Source organism: Cnephaeus nilssonii (genome assembly GCF_951640355.1).
Source record: "Cnephaeus nilssonii genome assembly, chromosome: 13".
NCBI lineage: Eukaryota > Metazoa > Chordata > Mammalia > Chiroptera > Vespertilionidae > Cnephaeus > Cnephaeus nilssonii.
The window spans coordinates 33,311,599-33,333,737 of NC_137084.1; the positions used below are offsets into that span (position 1 = coordinate 33,311,599).

Consider the following 22,139-nt stretch of genomic DNA (forward strand, 5'->3'; position numbering starts at 1 on the left):
CTTAATTAGAAGTGGTGTTTTAGCTGGAGCTTTGTGGACTGGTAGGATTTGAGGTGGGGAAAGGAGGTGGAAAGACTGGGGGCAAGCCTGGGCCAAGGCACAGAGTTGGCAGAATGGCAAGGTGTATTCTGGGATTGGAACCTTAACCTAAAAGGATTTTAAGTGTAGTGAGAAAAACATACTGATAAAGTAGACTCAGCGTGGGTTGTGGAGGACTTCAAATAGGATGGTCCTTCTGTCTATAATGGAAAATTGCCAAGGGTTCTAAACAAGGGGTGCCTAGATCTAATCTGGTGGAGGTATGAACAACAGAGAAGTGTGGACTGAAGGAAGGGTTGCCAGGTAAAGCTATTGGAATCATGGAATCTGTCCTCTTTCCATTTGTTCTGCCACTTTTGTCTAAGCCCCTTATCTCACAGCCAGGTTACTACAATGGACTCTCAAGTAGTTTATTTCCATTTTGTCATCATCCCAATGCTCTTGGTCTAATATCTAAATTTCTTACCATAGGCTACAAGGAACTGTCATCTTCCTGCTTCTCACTTATATTCAGGTTGATTAACTTTGTTGCCCTCTGGAACACACCATGTGTTTTCCAAATCAGTTGCTTCACTCAACCACTTCAATGAGCTCTTTTTATCCTTTTGCTCTTGGCTTACATGCCACATCCTCAAAGAGCCCTCTTGACCACCTATTCTAGTATCACACTGCCTTGTGTTTACTTAATGACACTTAGCATCTGTGGTTATTTTGTGTGTTTTGCCTGACCTGCACCATAGGGTCACAAGCTCTGTGAGGGCAGAACCATGTCTACTGTGTTTACTGCTGTGTTCAGGTTTCCTGGCATGCGCAGAAAACTATCTGATGAATGAATAAGGAGCATAGGCAGCCCTCTAGTGATAGAAATATATGGTGATTGTGCCAGTTATACCCAAGGTTAGTCCAGGAGGCATTTGAGAATGGGGAGTGGAACTCAAAAGAAGAGGCTAGGACTAGAAGTGCAGATTTGGAATTTAGTATGAACCAATGATCGAAGAGGTGGGAATGGAAATAGAGTTTGTCTGAGAGAAGTTCCAAGGGTAGAAATTTTGTGGGGAAATGAACATTGGGGGTAGAAGATTAAGAAGCAACAAAAGCCATGAGAAACCATCAGACCTGGAGAAATAGCCAGGAGACATATTTTTGAAGATGACTAGGGGGTGGTGAAAGGCGTACAAGGACCAGCGAGGAAGAGGTAGCAAGCAGTGAGCGTCAGAGGTTGCTGAGGACTTTGAGAGATTTGTTTCCGTCACTGGTTGTGGGAGCCAGGGTATAGGATGATGAGGTGTGATTGGAGGACAAGGAAGTGGAGGAAGTAAGCATGAGTTCCTCTTCTCAGAAATTCTGTGGGCAATGGGGCAGTTATCTTGCTCCATAGGGTAGGTGTTAGAGGATTAAGAAACAGAGCCAGTGCAGCATACTTAACTGTAGATAATGTAGGCATACAAGCCTGCAGGTGGATATCACTATGTAGATGCTTAAGCATTTGAAAGATTGAAAAGCCCAGGGTTTGCATCCTGGCGTCCTCTTCCGACTGGCGAGTGAGGGTGGCATTGCGCAGCCCTTCCCTGACTGTCTGAGGCAAAGAGCCAGTTTTTGAACTTTTTCATTTTTACTCCTGTGGACTGATACTTTTGCTAAATGTAATAAAATGAATGAGACTATAAAGTAATCATCTCTTGGAAATCGTGCAATGTCAAATTGTTATAAAATCTTCTAAGTGCTTGCTTTCGGTTTCTGCATCTCAGGATGGTAACGAACAGCTGTGGGCGTCCTCAGGCTGCAGATCTCGCTGTGAGCAGCACTAACGTGGTAGGTGAGGGAGCTGGAGAGGCAGGTGTTTTTCACAAGTGGCCCTCTGGCTTCCCAGACAGGCTAGTAAATTCCAGGTTAGGATCGCACAGTGGGCGTGGCATGCTAATACTAGGAAAAAATAGGGACACTACTATCGTAACGGAGTCAGTAGTCTTGAATATGTTTGCCCTTTTCCCTTCTGCTAATACTTAAAGTTATTTGAAATAAAAGAGAACTCTTTAAACATACACGACTGCTTAAAATATGAAAACTCTTACCAATCAATTCTAAAGCCAGGAAGTAGTTAAGAACATAATCTGAGTATTTAGAGCACGCTGAGTAAATGTTAATGAATGCTAGCTTACATTATGACATGAATGTTAAGTGGAAAGTCTGAAATTGCATTTCTCTCTGATGATCACCTGGGTCAAAGTATTGCGTGTGTACTTTATTTGTGAGGGCATTTTCAGTTATAAGTGACAGGCATGGAACTCAAGCCAGCTTCAACACAAAGTGGGCATGTACTGGTTTATAAAGAAGTGAGGACTGGAGGGTAAAACTGGCTTTCCATGGCTCCTATGTCAGGATACCACCAGGACTTGCTCTCAAGATGAGAATTGGCTACATCGTGGAGGTGGGATAGAATCCTTTAATGTAAGAAAGCTTGTATGAAAGCCTGAGACCAGAAAAGGTCAAATAACTAGCCCCACCTCTCGCGGCTTCTCGGGCTCAGGGGTGTTTGAACCCAGGTTTCTCTTGCTCAACAATCATGCGACTTCTGCCTCTGCCCTACAGCGGAGTGTATAAAACCTGAACCGACAGGGTGTCTAAAGCAGGATGTCATTATTTAAATCTGACATTTTAGTACAGATCTTGCGCTCATAGATTTCAAAAGATTTAAAATGAAGACTTAGCTTCATGCTCATTTGCATTCCGCTGATATTTATAGTTTGTTAGAGCATCTCACTCGTTTTCCAAAAGACTATTTTATTTTCATTCATTCTTGACTTTGGGCAATGTAAAGAACAAAACAAATCATTCTGTTATTAAAGTTAGTGGTATCAAATAATTAATAGTGGAATGCCTGTGTCTTCCTTGATTCTGTGTTGTAATTAGGGATTAAATATGTATAGGCAGTCTTGTTTGGACAACAATACCCATTCCTTTAAGATATAACCATTTAACTCTGGGACAAAAGGAACTGACTGTATGTCCTAGTACACTTTATATTGAACTCCTTTAAACTTGCCTGAAAAGTGTGGACTATTTGTTATGTCACAGGAACACCGTGACATGGAGAATTTTTGTGTGTTGACATTTTGGCCACGGACTTCACCTGGACTAAGTTTCATGTGAGAATGTGTAATGTGCCCTTACTTCCTGGAAGAAGTACACAGACTTGAGTATGCCTGAAACATGTTTAATACACAAAGTTCACATTAAAAACAGCACAAAGTCTTTAATTTTTTTCAATGTTGGGTCTGAAGAAGCCCAGGCTTTTTTCTCATTTGCTACAAGTTTTCCTTCAAATAATGCATTGGCAAGGTGACAGATGGATGACCCAGTGTCTGGCTAGGGACTATCTCTCTGAGCGTATTGTAATCTGAAAATGTGGATATAAGTTTGATTAAAGCTGGTTTGGCATTGATAAAACTATATAAACAACAATTACAGCTTCTCTTTATATGGCAAGGTTTGCTGGGTGTCTTATGACCTGTTTACTATCTCAAGTGCAAGTCCAAACAAATTTCATTTTTGTAGTAAAAAGTCTTTATTTCCAAAATGACTGGTTAGCCAGAAAAACTATAAATCACCTAACAGGACTTTGGTAAAAAAGAGATTTGGCGCTTCTTATAAATTCCCCCTTGTAAGCAAAAGAAATAACACTTATGTAACAAGGAAGATGTTACCCATTCTCAGCCATTAACCAATTACCTGGTTTTAACGCTCCAAAATTAGGATTAAAAGTGTACCCAATAGGGACCAAATAACATGAGACACTGGGGTGGCTTGTCCTTTGAGTTACGTAGGAATCACCACCTTAAAGGAACTTTGACTTTCATGGGTTGAGAGTAAGCATGCCTCTATATAGCTAAGAGTAATATTGCCAAAGTGAGCAGATGGTGTATCTACTTTTATTTTTGTTCAAATGAAAATTAAACCTCTTCTTTCTTTTTTTGTTAATCCTAAGGATATTTTTCCAATTTTAGAGAGAGTGGAAGGGAGGGGGAGAGACAAAGAGAGAAACATCAATGTGAGAGATGCATCAATTGGTTGCTTCCTGCATGTGCCCCGACCAGGGCCAGGGATCAGGCCTGTAACTGGGGTATATGTCCTTGGGCAGAATTAAACCAAGACCCTTCAGTCCATGGGCCGACAGTCTATCTACTGAGCCAAACCAGCTAGGGCTAAGCCTCTTATTTATCTTACCTTCCTTTGTAGGGGGAGAAAGCAGTTCATTAAAGGGTGATGTTGGAAACAAAGCTCCAGGAACTCAAAGATGTGACAATAATGGCTCCTCCAGAATGAGGAAGCAAAATCCGCATCCTTAGCTGAATAGGATTGAGGTGGATAACAACTGTAAACAGACCCAACCTTCTGAACACTTCATTAGTGTAAAAACACAAAAGACAGACCCAAATGAGTTTTTTATTGAACAGTCCCTCTTGGGTTAAAGAAAATAATACAGACTCAGGGCTATAGCATATATATGTTGTGTTTGAAAATATCCTGATGTGTTTAATGTAAATTCTTAAAATAGTGTATTCAAAGCATTGTATGCATCTCATCCGTGATACATATTTGGATAAAGCATAATGAAAAAGACCAACAGAAACGAAATGAATTTTAATAAATGAATAAGAACTGCCAATGGACTCAACTCAACAAAATGTCAGTTTACACTAATCCTTGGTAGTCAAGTCTCCCTGAATTTGGTGCTGATGAGTGCTGGGGAGGGGATGGAGAACCACAGCCTTCCCTATGGGTATGTCTAGGACCAGAGTCCCAGGGTGGAGTGCTGACCTAGGCTTAACTTCCCAGCAGATTTTCTTGCCCAGCTTGATTCTGTCATATTCTCTTCTCCCTAGATTTCTATCTTCTAAATGTCTTAGCAACACCTTTTCTGTCTACAGAAGAAAGAAAAACTCTACATATAAAATTTTATAATAAAAAACCTTTAAAATACAGAGATGGTGTTTTTATTGAAGAATGGCGTGGTGGGTTGTGGGAAGACTTAGCAAAATGTTTTGCATAAGTAAAATATGTTAGAACTGGTTTGAAAACATAAAGGTCTAGATGCATGTTGGCAAATTTTTAAAAACCCAGGTTTGGGACTGCTAGTGAGGCCCCTTTTGCTGCCTGGGCCTTGGTTCTGGTGAGGATCTAGTACTGGAAACGTCATAAGGCTGGCTTCCTAGGAGAATCATGGCAAAAAACAAAAGGCAAAAATTCTTTCTAGACTTAGTGACCCTGTGCATCAGGTATAAGAACCGGCAACCTTACATTCAAATAAATCTGCCATCATTTCCTTTGGGGTATCAGGAACCAGTATTAAGGAAAGAGAAATGTATTAAGAATTTCTCAGTGAAAGAAGAAAGCCATCCAACGTCAATGCTCCTCTTCCTGTCTACCGTCTCCGTCTTCCTCAAGAACTATTGATGACCGAGGAGACTCAACAAGGGACCTAATGCTCCACTAAGGGAAAAGAGATGAGCAAACCATAGCTTCTTGCAAGAGAGGGCGGGCCAGAGAGAATGAGGGGATCTGCTCTCTTTATCTGAGGGGTGTATTTCCTGCTGCACCCTGGGACTGAGGCACAGGGTCATTTCCAGACACAGTTGCCTCTTCCTGGAGGCCAGGTCTCTGCCCTGCTCCCGGATGGATGCTCCAGGGGAACACATTTCCGTTGGGTACAGGGTGGCCGACACATTCGTGCTGGAGGAGGACCCGCTGAGGGTGAGGGAGCCCTACTCACCTGTGCCCACCAAGAAGTATACAGAAAGGATGTCCCTGGCATCCACAAGACCACTGGGCGAATGACACTGCGGAAATGACAACTAGCGAACACAATTTAAATTGCCTTAAACAAACAAGCAAACAAACAATCCAGCCACCGGTGACTCTGGCATCTAGAGCGGGGCCCTGGATACTTGGACCCTTGTTAACAAGGGTGAACGTTGCAGGCTCTGATCTCCTTCTTGTCTTTGCAGCTGGTAAACTGGGAGCTTTTGAACCTCTTCTTGACAGTCATGTAGCGTTCCTGAATCCCCCCTCCGCACAGTTTGGTGCATTCCGACCAGGCTGTCCACGGGCGCATCCTACAGCCTGAAAGCAAGAGAAGCCTGGTTAGGCCCGCAGGCATTGGGGCAGAACAGGGGCGCTGAATTCTAGCAAGCAGCTCTCTCATCTAGTTGTCTGGGCTTCTCCTCTGCTCATGTATGTAATGAGTTGTTGAATGAAATAATGGTTAGTGTCCCTATTAGCAACTGATAGTTCATAGGTGATAGACTGCAAATACTTTGCAGCTCCTCCCCCATCACGGGGCTGTCTGCTTCTCTACCTCTTGAATCGGGGCTTGATTATATGACTTGCCAATGGCTTGAAAAAAAACTGCCGGGGACCCTCCCACCGCCACATAAGAAAGCCTGGGGAGACTGATGGAGAGATCCTGTGGAGAGGCCCCAGCCCCCTATCTGAGGCCCCAGAAATACAGGCGAGGCCGGTGTAGACCTTCCAGCCCCAGTTGAGCCAGCCACTGACAGTAACCACATGAAGAAGCTGAAGCTGGACCACAGTAGGTGCATCCAGCTGATCGAGCCCAAGTCACTGAGCACAGAAACATGTTAATACATGACTTCTAAGTAGCTACTGTTTGGGGTGGCTTGTGGATGCAGCAACGATGCAGGTTGCAATTAATCACTTCTCTCTCTTATGCTTTGCTCCCCAAGTATTTAGCCCCCTTCCCAAATACTAAGTAAACGCAAGTGTAATTTATTATTCTTCCTACATAAATGTGCCCTTCCCAAAGAAAATTTCCCTGAACCCCAGATATAAGGTTAGATCTTTTTTTTTTTTTTTTTAAGTTTCCTTGGCTTTCTCCATATGACTGCTTTGTAGAACCAGTCACGTTTATGATCCTTCAATACTATGCTAAGTTTCATGGAGGAGAAGAACATGGCATAGTGTCTGCCTGGCACGTGGTCGGGTTTAAATGAGCGTTGACTAGCCAGCCGACTGCTATGTGCAACAGACAGCATTTTGGCATGCAAGCAGCTTGCTATCAGAAAGATCATGAACTGTCAGGTAGCTCCTTGTATGTGCATTTCTCATCGCCCTAGATGGAATGCCTTAAGGAAGAGAGAAGAAAAGGGTAATGTGAGCTGTGCTTTTAAAAACTAGTGTAACGACATACCCTTAACTTCACATTTATGCAGGCACCTTCCTCACTCACTCTAGGGAATCCAAAGACCACCCATTGGCCTGTACCCAAGACTGAACCATGGATCTTCCCATCTCATTGTTTCATGAACTTACTGATGGTTTTGCAGTCTTGGCTGGGATAAGCTTATTCAGCAGTGTAGCCTCAGATGGGGAGATTTTTTAAGTCCTAAAACTCCCTCAAGTTATGCTGGAGGAGGGGCACATAATCTCTCTCCCAGGCTACAGACAAAACTTAATAACCGGCCTTCGTGCCTCCTCCCCACTCAAGGTGTCTGTGAAAGTCACTCTGGCTTAAAACCTGCACCTACAGAACCAAGTCTCCAATCCTCAGCGGGCCACTAGACCTTCCCTGATCTGGTCCCCACCGCTCCAGCCGGGTTTCCTGCTGCTCCCCTTGTACTCTGCTCCATCTGCATCCCATTTTTTGCTTGAGCATACCATGGTCTTTGGTATCTCTGTGCCTTTGCAATTACTATTCCTGCTCTAACTGGCAAATGTCTATAAGCTCTTCAAGACCCCCTTGCATTTCCCCCGCTTCATCTCCCCGAACTCCAGCCTCACACGTGGGAGCAGTACCTGGGAACTGCTCCCCATCAGACTCTTCCCTCATCTGCTCACTCCTCCGGCTCTCTCGGGCCTCTCTCCAGCGCAGCTTCTGGAAGGATGGATTTCGGCATTTCCGGAGGCGGCACTTTTTTCGCTGCACAGTCTCTGGGCAGGGTGCACCTCCAAACTGAGGCTCCATTTGGATCATCCGGGTTCGAATCATGTGGCCTTTCCCGCATGACTTGTTACATTCCGACCACTGGGACCACTCGGTGAGCTCACAATCAATGGCTGGCAAGACACAGAAGGGCATGAGTGCATCCCCTGTCTGAAACAAGATACGGTCACTTACACTCTCCTTGGAACATCTCAAATCAAGCCTATGAGCCATGCAGAGCAGGTGCTGTTATCCCACTTCACAGAAGAGGAAACTGAGGCCCCAAGAGGCGGACTAACTTCATCCAGCCCATATGGTTGGTAAGCAGGAGGGGCAGGATTGGTGCCCAGGTCATAACCTACATTTTATGGCCTCTCTGGGACTCAAGAAGGCTTTGGGGGTGGGGGGAGACTTTGTAGATGTGTACAGAGCCTCTTGCTTTGCTCTGTGAGCTTCTGGCATAGATCTGAATCTGGGCAAGCAGCCTGACTAATAAGGGAGAGGGAGCATAAAAGACGACTGCAAGTGCATTTCAGAGGAAGCCAAAAATCAGATCGCAGCCAAGTGTGCCTGCCTTTCCAACACCTAAAAGAGAAGCTGTCCTGGAAAAGTAGCCAGAAAAGCAGGCTCTCTCCCCTCAGGATTAGTCCCCGAGTAATGCATACAGCTGATCGCAGATTTGGGAGGAGATGGGGTGGGCACTGAGCTTTTGAGAGCTTGACTTGTTTTTCTTACCAAGGCTGCAAGGGTACAGGAGTCACTGACTCCATGTCCACCCTCTGGTCATGGACAAATAAATGGTCAGAGGGAAGAGGAATAAAGTAAAAAGCTTGAATATCCATTGGTTAGACAGCTGCTAATTAGGGATGGGGGTGGGGAGGAAAAGAACTAAGAAGTAAGGTTTACTGAGCCTTGTGCAAAGCGTTTTTCATCGAAGTCTCCCGTTTAGATGGCACAGCAACTTGCAGTTTGTGTGCTTTGTAGATGGATGTGGGATCCTCATTACCAATGAGGAGAGGGAGCATGACTGAGAGTTTAACCAGTTAACTGCCACGCTTCCAAAACGGAAGCCATCCTTGGGTCTATGGACGCTTATTTAAATTACTTTGCTAACACAGAGCCCTGGCTGGTTCAGCTCAGTGGATAGAGTGTTGGCCCGCGAACTGAAGGGTCCAGGGTTCAATTCCGGTCAAGGGCACATACCTGGGTTGCAGGCTCGATCCCCGGCCTAGTTGGGGCACATGCAGGAGGCAACTAATCGATGTGTTTCTCTCACATCGATGTTTCTCTCTTTCTCCCTCTCCTTCCACTCTCTAAAATATCAATGAAAAAATATCCTCGGGTTTAGGATTAAGAACAAAAACCACTTTGCTAACACAGAGGTCCAAATCCAAGCTCTTTCTCCCTCCCCAGCAAACGGTTAGACATTTTGACCTAGCAGTGTGATCCGGCACAGGGCTGGTTAACGGCGGGCGTGCGGGAGCGCCCGGACTTACGGCATTCGGGCAGCATGCACTTCTCCACCTGCTCCAGCTCCTCATTGCAGTCCCCGAGCTCGGCCAGAGACTTGAGCATCCGCTGGCGGGTCCGCATGCCCTTCCCACAGGTCACACTGCAGTCGCTCCACTCGGACCACGGGGACAGCAAGCACGGGATGGTGTCTAGGCGGAGAGCCAGGTTTGCCACGGAGAATAAGCCCCCTTTGCTTCCTTTGATCCCTGGGCCCCCACTCCCTGTCCCCACTCTTGTCCGTGAAGTAAGGTGAAACTGACTGATAGATTCAGACACTCAAGTGAACCCCGGGGGCAAGAAGTGGCTCAGCAGATTCCTTCAACTCCGCTGGCCCTGCTGGAGGCTGACGTGACATCACGTGATATTGAATACACAAGTAATAAGAATATACAAGTCCCCACTTGAAACACCACTGAGGGCCTGAGTAGGGTCTTATTAGAGACAGAAACATTCCACACACCCCAGGAACCATACACTAAAAGTTAGATGCAGTGTTGCATTTTTGGACATGTGCTGAAACCCCTAGAATGTGTATGTACTCTGTGCACGTGTACATATGTGTACTGATGTGTGAGCCTATGTGCATCTGTGCACAGAGCAAGGGTGTAGTGTTTTATGGGGCCAGGCAAATCCAATGTACAGGCGTGGGGAGGCCTAGGATGGCCTGGGGGATGCACATGCCACCTGAATGTACCGTTACCCTCACAAAGATACTCTGGGCCCCTATAAACATGCTGCAGGTGAATTCTATCCAAAAGTCACCAATTTGCCACCCCAGCATTGCGCAGAGTGTCCCTCAAAGGAGGCCACTCTCTCTGGGTCTGGTTGATGTCCACACAGCTATGGCCTTCATCTTGATCCTAGCAGAGCCCAGCAAGGACAGTGGAACGGAACCTACCCAACCGCCGACCTTGATGGAGGTGATAGTAGGGGGTGCTGTGGTCCCCCATCCTGTCCCTGTCTCCCTCCCCTGCCCCACCTCCCACGCCCACTCACGGCACTCCGGCATCATGCACTTCTCTGCCTGAGAGGTCTCGGCTTTGCACATGGAGCCGTCCGCCGGGCTCATCTTGACCATGCGGTGCCGCTTCTTCATGCCCATCCCGCAGGTGGCGCTGCACTCGTCCCACTCACCCCACTCGGTCATCAGGCAGCTGCTGGAAGCTGGGGAGTCCAGTGGCCTCGGAGTCATCAGTTGCCTCGGGAGCCGGCCCCCGCCCCACCCCGCCCCGCCCGCCCAGCGTCCCTGCACTCACAGCACTCCTCGTTGACCGTGCACTTCTCGGTCTCCTCCGTGGGCAGCGTGCACACGGAGCCGTCCTCCGGGAACTGCTTCACGTACCTCTCCCGGGACCGCACGCCCATGCCACAGGAGATGCTGCAGGGCGACCAGGTGATCCACTCGGACATGGTGCAGGTGGACCCTTCTGCAACACACAGAGCGGACGCTGCAGCCCCAGCGCCGTGCGCCAGGGGGTGCGCCAGACACGACCGGCGGGACCCAACTCCTTAAGGGCAGGAATCAGAAGGAACAGGCTGGCTTTCAAAGGGGAGTTAGGCAATTGAGGATGTAAGGGAACATAAAAGATCTACATTTTAAAACCAGAAATGTCTCTAAGAGTAAATGAAATGCCCTTTTCCAGGTACATGGGGCACTCAGTGAGGATTACTCCTTACCCCACGATAATGCATATGAAAGACACTTGGATGATAGAAGGATGACTATATATATATATATATATATATATATATATATATATATATGATCTCTCTCTCTTTATATATATATATAAAGAGAGAGAGAGAGAGAGAGAGAGAGAGAGAGAGAGAGAGATCTTTTATATTAAAAGCCCAGCGACCAAAACGGTGGAATGACCAGAACGACCAGAGACCAGAACCACTGCTGCCCCTTGCCCAGCAGGGAACCCCACCTCAATCGTGGTCGAGGCTGGCCTGCAAACCACCCATGGCCCCTTGCCCTGGGTGTCCCCACCCCCCAGTGGGGACCCCCACCCCAATTGGGGGCATGGTCAACCTGCAAACCACCTATGGCCCCTTGCCCTGCCTGGCCCCACTCCCCAATAGGGACCCCCACCCCAATACAGGGCCCCCATTGGGGCAGGCGGGCCAGCCCCCACCCATGCACCAGGCCTCTATCCTATATAATAAAAGGGTAATATGCAAATTGACCCTAATGGCAGAACGACCAGAACACTGCTCGACCAGTCACTATGAGGTGCACTGACCGCCTCTTGGTCCCTTTCCCCGACCGGCAGGCTCTGATCGCCCAATGGCAAACAGGGAACCGGGGGTAGGTGACGGGGGATGTAGGTGGTGCCAGGCCAAGGCCCCTGACCCACCAGTCACCCCACACACAGAGGGCAACCCACGGCAGGGGCGGGGCCGGCGAGGGGTTGGAACAGCTGACCTCTTGGTTCCTCCTGCGGCCAGCAGACTCCAATCACCCGAAGGCGAATGGGGAACTTGGGGTGGGTGGCGGCGGGGGGCAAGGCCAGCTGCAGGCAGCTGGGGAAGATGGCCCTGATCGCAGGCCAGGCCTAGGGACCATGACTGCACATGAATTTTGTGCGCTGGGCCTCTTGTGTGTGTGTGTGTATGTGTGTGTGTGTGTGTGTATACACACACTAGAGGCCCAGCGCACAAAATTCATGTGCAGTCATATATATACACACACACATATATATATCCTATCTAAGAAAGAGGGAATATGCTAACTGACCATCACACCCTCACAAAGATGGCGGCTCCCACAACCAATAAAGAGGGAATATCCTGATTGACTGCCACAACTTCAAAGATGGCTGCACCCACAGCCACAAGATGGCGGCACCCAGTCCCCTCAGCCCCACTGGGGCAGCAGGCGCACAGCACAGCAGGGCCTGCCCCCAGGCGGGTCACGCCACTCCTCGCGCCTGCCTTTGGAGTCCCCAATTCACTCAGCCCCCCAGCCACCCAGGGCCGGCCCGAGGCGCAGGCAAGCCTCGGATGTTGGCTGCCTAGCCACCCAGGGCTGGCCCGAGGGATGGCCAAACAACTGAACAAGCAGGCTACGTGAGGTGACCAGGCCGGCAGGGGGGTTAGTGAGGGTTGACCAAACGACTGAACAAGCAGGCTGTGTGGGGCAACCAGGTCAGCAGGGGGGCCATGAGGGGCAACCAGGCCAGCAGGGGGGGCAGTTGGGGTGACCAGACCGGCAGGGGGGGGCAGTTAGGGGTGACTAGGCCAGCACAGGGGAGTAGTTGGGGGTGACCAAGCCAGTGGGGAGGGGCAGTTAGGGGTAACCAAGCCAGCGGGGGTGGGGGTGGGGGGGGCAGGGTGCATTTAGGAGGGACCAGGCCAGCAGGGAGGAGGCAGTCGGGGGCGACCTGGCTGGCAGCGGGGGGCAGTTAGGGGTGACCAGGCTGGCATGCAGAGGCAGTGAGGGGTGATCAGGCCGGCAGGGGGGGGGGCAGTTAGGGGCAACAGGGCATACAGGCAGGTGAGCAATTAGGAGCCAGCGGTCCAGGATTGTGAGAGGGATGTCCGACTGCCGGTCTAGACCAGCAGTCAGACATCCCCCAAGGGGTCCCGGATTGGAGAGGGTGCAGGCTGGGTTGAGGGGACCCACCCCCCTGCCATGCACGAATTTCGTGCACCGGGCCTCTAGTATATATATAATGCATGTGTGGTAAAATATAATTTAATCTACATGTAATTTAATATAAGTAGTAATCCACTTGTATGGTCCAGGATATATCATACATTTAAGACCATTAAATACAATTTTTAAAAATATATGTGTTTATTGATTTCAGAGTAGAAGGGAGAGGGAGAGATAGAAACATTGATGATGAGAGAGAATCATCCGGGGGATGCCTTCCGCACATCCTCTACTGGAATCAAGCGTGTGCCTGGACTGGGAATCGAACCATGACCTCCTGGTTCATGGGTCAACACTCAACCACTGAGCAACACTGGCCAGACAAGACCATTAAATATAATTTAAAATTCACTTCTTCAGTAACTGACCACATTTTTAGTGCTGACTAGGCAGGCGTGCCTAGTGGCTACCATATTGGATAGTGCAGATATAGAATATTTTCATTGTGACAGAAAGTTCCATTGGACAGCTCTGGGAAGCAATTATATATACACTAGAGGCCCGGTGCATGAAATTTGTGCATGGGGAGGGTCCCCTCAGCCCAGCCTGCACCCTCTCCAATCCGGGACCCCTTGGGGGATGTCTAGACTGGCAGTCAGACATCCCTCTCACAACACTAGATTGCTGGCTCCTAATCGCTCACCTGCCTGCCTGCCTGGTTGCCCCTAACTGCCCCGCCCCCCTGCCAGCCTGATCACCCCTCACTGCCTCTGTGTGCCAGCCTGGTCACCCCTAACTGCTCCCCCCACTGGCCTGGTCACCCTCAACTGCCCCCCCCTGCTGGCCTAGTCACCCCTCACTGCCCCCCCCCCCTCTGCCAGCTTAATCACTTCCAACTGTCACCCCTGCTGGCCTGGTTGCCCCCAATTGCCCCCCTTGATGGCCTGGTTGCCCCCAACAGCCCCCCCTGCTGGCATGGTTGCCCCCAACTGCCCCCCTTGCCAGCCTGGTCACCTCTCACGGCCCCCCTGCTGGCCTGGTTGCCCCATGCAGCCTGCTGTTCAGTTGTTTGGTTGTCCCTCACTAACCCCTCTGCTGGCCTGGCCACCCCAAGCAGCATGCTTGTTCAGTCATTTAGTCATCTCTCAGGCTGGCCCTGGGTGGCTGGGCAGCCGCCATCCGAGGCTTGCCTGCACCTCAGGCTGGCCCTGGGTGGCTGGGGGGCTGAGGGGACTGGGGGACTCTGGAGGCTGGCACGTGGAGCAGCTGGACCCACCTGGGGGCGGGCCTGGCTGTGCTGTGTGCCTGATGCCCTGGCTGGGCTGAGGGGACTGGGCGCTGCCATCTTGTGGCTGTGGGCGCTGCCATCTTTGAGGGCGTGGCAGTCAATTAGCATATTCCCTCCTTATTGGCTGTGGGTGCCACCATCTTTGAAGGTGTGACGGTCAATTAGCATATTCCCTTTTTATTAGATAGATATTCTGAGATACTGTGTAAGCTGTCAGTTCCCAGTCTAGAAAAACAGATGAGAGAATTTTGTTATTGAAGGGGTGAGCGTGACTGGCCTTGAGACATAGGACCTGAGGGCTGATTTGTACCCAAAGAGCAGATTATATTAAGTGGCCGCAGGCACCTCAAAGCCTCAGTTGAGGTTGGTAACAAAGAAGAGAAGATCTCAGCTACTAATGGGGAGCAAATGGTTGGGGGGGGGGGGGGGAATTGAGAGAGAATGTCTGTGTGTGTCAGGAGAGGGGGACACAGAGGAAGAATGAGGAAGGCAATGTAGCCAGCCTCGTTGATATTCTGGACGGCATACGGCTTTGTTCCCAAGAGTGGGTGTTAGCAAAGACCATGGTCCTGTAGGAGACACTCAGGATGTTGGTGAAAAAGATATCCAACCTCTCAGCATGGCTTGTGGTCCTGTTTCCAAGGTGGTGGTGGTGGTATGCTGCTCCAGTTGGAAACAGGTGTGTGTGTGCGTGCTTGTTTAAAAAAGAGGAAAATGAAGTTATCCCTCTATCATCTATCCGTTTATTCATGTCACTGAAGACACTAAATAATTAGGTGAATACTCTGAGGTTAAAAACACATGTAAGATATGGATCTTGTTCTACTTGGGAGAGAGAAAAAAAGAGAGAGGGAGAGAGAGCAGGGTGAGAGAGAGGAGAGAGAGAGAGAGAGAGAGAGAGAGAGAGAGAGAGAGAGAGAGAGAGAGAGGCTGACAATAATTCCGGGCATTGAAAATATGATGACAGAGGTAAGCCCAGGGAATTGGGGCGCATAGAAGAGGGGGAAAGTTACCCCTTCTGGGAGTTCTGGGGAAGATTTCACACAAGAGGGCACATCTGAGTGAACTTGGATGGGAAATGGATATTTGCATTTCAGGCACAGGGAAGAGCTAATGCAAACACCCTGCAGAGAGTGTATATGTGTGTGGTATAGGGAGATGAAGCTGGAAAGGAAGACTGAAGTCAGAGTGTGAGGCCAGCCTGCACATGGCCACAGGCTGCCACCTGCACATGTGTGGTGCCCACACATTGTCATTTAATCTTTGGACAGTGTAGCTACACGATACTGGTGGTGCAGCAAGTAATCATAGCTGGAACCCACGTTAGATCCAGGGACAAAGCTAACTAGGGGTGCATGTATAACCAAATAAGATCATTATGTTCCGGTGTGATATGGGTGGAGGTTCGGGTCTTGGCAAGCCCCAATTCAGGCTGCCCATAACCTGGCAAGACGTTACCCTGATCAGGAAGAATACCCTCACCACCAACCCGAGCGTCTTGTGAGAGGAAGAGGTTGGAGTCGAGAGGCGTCCCCGAGACTTTCTCGGGTGCCTTAACTGACAACGTGCTTTCAGTATCGCAGTACAATGTTCACTGCGTTGGGTGAGTGTCCAAGTGCTCATTTTCACCAGGCCTCCACCTTGGTTCTCTGCAGAACTATTTTGCCAGTAAATTAAGCGGAGGAGTTTGCACACTGGGCAATAAGGAGCCACAGAGTTTTCAGCTAAGGAGTGACACGACCAGATCTTCGTTTGCTAAGGACCCTTCTAGTGGTTCCTGGAAGTGGGCAGAGACGATAAGGCCTGGGATAAAGGGCTGGCTCCGATAATTAGGAAGAAACTCTAAGATTATTTTATCGTGGTTGCACAATAAAATGTACACTCATGAGGTCATATAATGACTCCCAAATGTGCAAAGGGGTCCTTGCTTCCTTCCTACTCTAAATGCTCCCCAAATAACCAGCGCAGAGGGGAGCCTGATGTGGGCACAAGAGAACCTTATTTGACTTTGGATCAAGTAGCCTCTGGGAACATGGACCCCAGGTACAAAGAGCAGGCATACTTGCAGAAATAGAAAAGCATATCCTAAAATTCACTCCTCTCTGAAGAGTCTTATCATGGGCACAGTTGACAAGAGACCACCGTGGAAGTGCAGCCAGGAGAGGTGCTTAAGACTGTCCCCCAGGAGGAGCCAGCTAGTGAATGACGTGCAGTGGGGTAAGCTTTCTTCAGCCATCCTCAGCTTGGAAGTAGTTTTCTTCCTCCATAAACCAGCTCAGTCTTATCCCTTCCCACTGCCTCACTGCCCCTCTGGATGGTTAAAATCACAGAGCACCGAGTATAGATCTGCCCAGACAGAGAGAGGAATCGTATTCTGGAAAGGAGGCAGCTGACCTTTGCACAGCAATCAGTTTAGCGCCATCTGGAAGCCTGAGCCATCCTGACATAGGGGGCGCAAGCTCATAGTTCTAGCTTGACCTTTGAGCAGTTAGAGAGAGAGAGAGAGAGAGAGAGAGAGAGAGAGAGAGAGAGAATTCCTGCAATCACCCCCCCGCCCAGGCCCTGACACAAGGAAGCCAGTGCTCTGCCTCAGGCTCAGGCAGGACAGAGAGCAAGAGGGTCCTGACCCAGAATCAGGGCCATGGATCTAGATGCAATCTTGCCCAACCTGTTCATCTGCTTCTTTAAAATAGGCTGGAGTTAAGGCCCAGAACAGGCTGCTTGTTATATGTAATTTGTCATGAGATGTTTGCTAGCTCTTCAGTAACTTGTGTATTTTCTTCTGTGGCTGGGGAAGGAGGCAGGTGGTCAGTCAATCTCAAGAATTCATTTGATGTCATAAAACTTGTTCGGTGTTCAGAGGCCTGGAGACACTGTTGGAGATGGGGAACTGCCCTAGGTGGACCCCACTGACAACTGCAGTCAGGGTCCTGGTGCCCCACTATGGACCTGGCCTGAGTAGATATGAGGGGCTGGCATCACCAGGCAGAATTGTTTTCTCCTGAGCTTCAGCCCGCCACCTGCTGGCCTGGGTTGCCTCCTCACCTTCATCGCTGCAGCCCGGGCCCATGCAGGGCTGGAAGTCCTGGGTGTCGGGGCAGGGGACACTGAGGTCTAGCTGTGCCTTCAGCATGCGCTGCCGCATCCTCTTGCCTTTGTCGCAGGTGGAGGAGCTGCAGGCGGACCACGGGGACCAGTTGGAGTAGATGCAGGTTTCCGGGGTGTCATCTGGGAAGAGTAGGTGACAGGTTTTCCCTGGGAGCCTGTGGCTGCCGAGACTGGCTCTCTCCCCAGACAAGCTCATTGGGAGACAACAAAATCCCTGCTGCCTGGCTGGCCTCTGTGAGCCTGGTACTCCTGGGATGGGAGCAAGCCAGTCCCTTCCCTTTAAAACCTTTATTTTAGCACTAGTGGCCTGGTGCATGAAATTTGTGTATGGGGGGGGGTCCCCTCAGCCCAGCCTGCACCCTCTCCAATCAGGGACCCCTTGGGGGATGTCCGACTGCCAGTTTAGGTCCGATCCCACAAGGATCGGGCCTAAACCGGCAGTCGGACACTCCTCTCACATTCTGGGACCGCTGGCTCCTAACCGCTCACCTGCCTGCCTGCCTGATCACTCCTAACTGCCTCTGCCTGCCTGCCTGCCTGATTGCCCCTAACCTCTCTGCCTGCCTGCCTGCCTGCCTGATCGTCCCTAACTGCCCTCCCCTGCTGGCCTGATCTCGCCCCAACGGCCCTCCCCTGCCAGCCTGATCTCGCCCCCAACTGGCCTCCCCTGCTGGCCTGATCTCACCCCCAACTACCCTCCCCTGTTGGCCTGATCTCCCCTAACTGCCTCTGCCTTGGCCCCTGCCACCATGGCTTTGTCCGGAAAAAAGTCGGATGTCCAGAAGATGGCTGGTCGACCCGGTCTAATTAGCATATTAGCCTTTTATTAGTATAGATAGATTATATAGAATAGGATTAAATGGGAGAGAAAAGCCTTTTTCAGCAGGAGGAGATGCTCTTGGCAGACAAAAATACATAATCCCTATATCTGGACTGACAGCCAGCCTTATGCACTATACTGCCAAACCGGTCATTAAAAAATTGAACCGCCTTCTTACACCTTACACTAAACAGCTGTTGCCCGTAAAACCCCTCCTCAGCCCCTATCTTAGGTTCTGCCTTCACAGTTCACTCAGATTAGGTTCTGATTGGTTAGTTTGTATGCCAGTCAGCGTCAAAAGCTCTGTCTCCTAGGCAGCCATTGACTCCTTGCACTTCACCCAGATTTGGTTCTGATTGGTTGGTTTCTATGACAGCATCAAAAGCTCCGCCTCTTAGGCTGCCATTGGCTCCTCACAGTTCACTCAGATATGGTTCTGATTGGTTGGTTTCTATGCCAATCAGCATCTCCGGGCCTATCTCCACGCCTGATCAGAGAGGTGGAGGCCCGGAGAAAAGGAGAGGCATACCTGCTGGCCAGGCCCAGAGAGAGAGGGGCAAGGGCTGATCAACAGCTGCCATGGAGGCTACGGATCAGACCCTGCTTCTCTCTCCAGGCCTCTCTCCGGGCCTGATCCGCAGCCCCCTTGGCAGTCAGTGCTGGGTCACCGTGCCTGCAGCAGCAGCAGTCAGTGCTGGGTCTCCAGGCCAACCCAGCACTGACTACAGGACTGACCTCTGGTCAGTCGAATCTTTGGTTGTTTTGGATGTTATGGACCCTGAGTTTTTATATATTAGGATTCCACGGGTAGCTAAATAACCTAATAACAAGTAAAGATTCTTCTACTATCCCTTCCCCTCAACAAATTAACGTCTTTTCATTTCCCTCACCATGGCAGACATTGTTTCCACACAGGTGTGGGCATATCACAGGCAATGTGGGGAAGCACAGGTTTTTTTTGTGTTACTGCTCCATCTTCCCAGTGATCATGATACATACTCGGGTGTCATGATAAGAATAAGAGCAGCCGATGTTCACTGAGCACCTATTATGAGCCAACGTCATTCTAAGAACCAAACATGTTTTATCCCATTGGAGACTTAACAACTCTCTCTGAGGCAAGTTCTGTTATTATCCCCATTTTACAGGTGAGGAAACTGTGATAGAAAGGTAAGTGAGATCCCATGAGAAAACTTGAGCTGCGGCTACGGCTCTGCCACTCCCTCCTGATTGTGGGATCTGGGCCTCACTCTTCTTGCTGGGGGTGTGGAATCACCCATGTCTGCCTCACAGGCCAGTATGAGAATCAAAGCAGAGAGTGACGTGAGTACTGTGAAGCCTATGCAAATGCCATTTGCACGATCATTTTAAAGGCCTGATGCTGTTGAATGCATATTCTAGTATCACACCTTCACCAATTCCCTGAATCTTTGTGCTTAGTCTTGGCCTTGCTTTGGATTATATCTCTCAAGCAGAAATCCTCAAAGATGAGATGACCAAGTCAAAGGATACAATCATTTGTGGCTTTTAAAGCATGTGAGCAAATTGCTTTCCCAAAAGATGGTGCCAATTTATGTTGCCACGGGCAACAAAGGGAAACAACATACCTTCATCTTTCTCTTCCGGAGCCAGGTCTGCTACTATATCATCCACGTTGTCCGGTACGATATTGCATTGTTCCCCCTGCAAGAGAGCTTTACTCAGAAGGCTCACATTAAAGAACGGAACGGGCGGGGTGAAGATGAAGGAGGATGTAAAATATAATGCCCACCCTGTGTATACAAGGCGGAGTTCTGGGCCAACATTTACAGTCTGACTGGGAAAAAAAAATGGCAATAAAGTCACAGCTTCCAATTCCTGACCCGGGGCAGATATTACTAATTGATTGTGGGACTCCTCATGAAACTTGAGTAATTTGTATATTAGAAACCTTGGGAGGCCCAGGAATCCTACATCCCGGAATATGCCAGGGACCCCATGATTCTAGGGCAGAAAGGGGGACTGTCTCCTCGAACCCTTGGTGGGAAAGGTCTATGCCCGGGTGAGCTCTAACCCAGTACCTTCCGGGCGATTCTCTCGATGACAACTCTGGCTACTTGAGCGATGGACCCGCCCTCTGGATCGTAAAAAGGACTCTGAGGATGGTCCAGACTGGTCAGGGGCCGGATTTTCTCCTGGGGAATTGTGGGCCTGTTGGGTGACTGCAACGGGGAAAACAACAACAAAAAACAGACACAGAGTGGGAAATAGAATTGGTTAAGAACCACAAAAGCAAAAAAAATTTTTTTTGTTTGCTCGCAAAGCAATTTGATTGTAATATGATCAGAACAAAATCCTTGATAGGAATTTAACAAGTTTAACTACTATTTATATTATGGAATTCTATTCACGCCATGTGTTGTGCATGGAAATTTGTAGGTCTGTACTTTCAGATTCTCCCACGTACACGGTGGGATTATGCACAGATGAAGAAGCCAAATTTCAGAGAGGTCACCACAGCTCGGAAATGGCTGAGCTGGGCTGGCCTGAATCCAGAGCTCTTCCTACTAGCCCAGGCGTTGGCAAACCTTTGTCTGCAGAGGGTCAGATGGTAGATATTTTAGGCTTTGTGGGCCAAACCGTGTCTGTCGCAAGGACTGAACTCAGCTGTTATAGTGAGAAAACAGCCCCAGACAACATGTAACTGAATATGTGAGGCTGGGTTCAAATATTTTATTTTCAAATGAGGTGGTAGGCCGGATTTATCCCATAAACTATAGTCACCATCACCTGTTCTCGATTGTTCTACCACTGGTTTTCTGATGGCTCCATTTTGATGTTGTTGGTATATTGACCATATCTGAGAAATATTGGCATTCAGGAGAGATGCCAAACTCCTTAGCCTGGCTGTCCAGAAACCTTTGGCATATGGTCCAGTTCCCACTTTCTTCCCTCTCTCCCCCTCTTCCTCCTCCCTCCCCGCTTCCTCCATGCAGTGCCTTTCACCTGCTGTTCCCTTGCTCCCCCATGAGCAGCTTTTTAGCAGATCCCCTCTCTGTGCCCTCCTGACCGGCTGCATGGGCACTGTCCAGAGTCCAAATCAGACTGTGTGTGAGGATGTGGTGATGAGACCATGCTGGCCTCCCCTGCCACACTGTGAGTTCGTCTAGGGCCCTGCCTGGGCCAGATTCACCTCTGTGTCCAGGACGCCAGGACAGAGGTGGGCAAGGTTTGTCACTCACCACTCCAGGCACACACCTACCTCATAGGTCACCCCGCTGTCAGTGCCCGCGTCCCAAGGGATCAGGTCCTGCACCACCTTCTGCACCCAGCCGCACTCCTTGGTGCACAGGTCCTCGGCAGACAGGCCCACGTTCCAGTCCGGGCTGGGGCCCATCATGGTCAGGAAGGACATTAAGTGGCGTGTCCTGTCCACGGAAAACTCAGCCGAGGGTGCTGCTCTCCTGGAAAGCAAACACAGAGGCCATTACATTAGGGGGGCCAGGGGTGCGCACTCTGAGGGACATCTGGCAGGACCATGTAAAGCAAGCATGTCAAACTCCTGCATGTGGCCCACGGCGAATAATTTTGCGGCCCAGCCAGTATAATGGTATGTAAGAAACGTTTTAATAAAAATTTTGTAACTTAATTTTTACAATATCCTGTTATACATAATTATTAATAACGAACCTCAACATTGGCTAATGACTGATTACTATAATCGTGTTGCATTCATTTCCCTTACATGCCTTATGCGCAGGCGCACCATTTCTCTCCACTAATACTAGCAGCGAATATTTTAGCAGCCAATTGCCACATCATTAGTCTTGTACTGACTTGCTTGGTGTGTGCA

The 22,139-nt window shown here is 49.3% G+C and overlaps 1 protein-coding gene across 1 annotated transcript in view; it reads right to left on the bottom strand.

Annotated features, from left to right (window-relative positions):
* Positions 1-4,462: 4,462 nt before the first annotated feature.
* The window catches only part of SPON1 (spondin 1), a 261,366-nt gene continuing 243,689 nt past the window's right edge, over positions 4,463-22,139 (bottom strand). The window contains exons 8-16 of the mRNA XM_079787932.1: positions 21,549-21,750; positions 20,368-20,508; positions 19,915-19,990; positions 17,425-17,607; positions 10,747-10,917; positions 10,487-10,654; positions 9,475-9,639; positions 7,852-8,112; positions 4,463-6,159 (exon numbers count right to left, since the gene is read on the bottom strand). Coding sequence (XP_079644058.1) covers positions 5,996-6,159; positions 7,852-8,112; positions 9,475-9,639; positions 10,487-10,654; positions 10,747-10,917; positions 17,425-17,607; positions 19,915-19,990; positions 20,368-20,508; positions 21,549-21,750 — 1,531 coding nt within the window. The 3' untranslated portion in view covers positions 4,463-5,995. The remainder of the gene's footprint in view (positions 6,160-7,851; positions 8,113-9,474; positions 9,640-10,486; positions 10,655-10,746; positions 10,918-17,424; positions 17,608-19,914; positions 19,991-20,367; positions 20,509-21,548; positions 21,751-22,139) is intronic.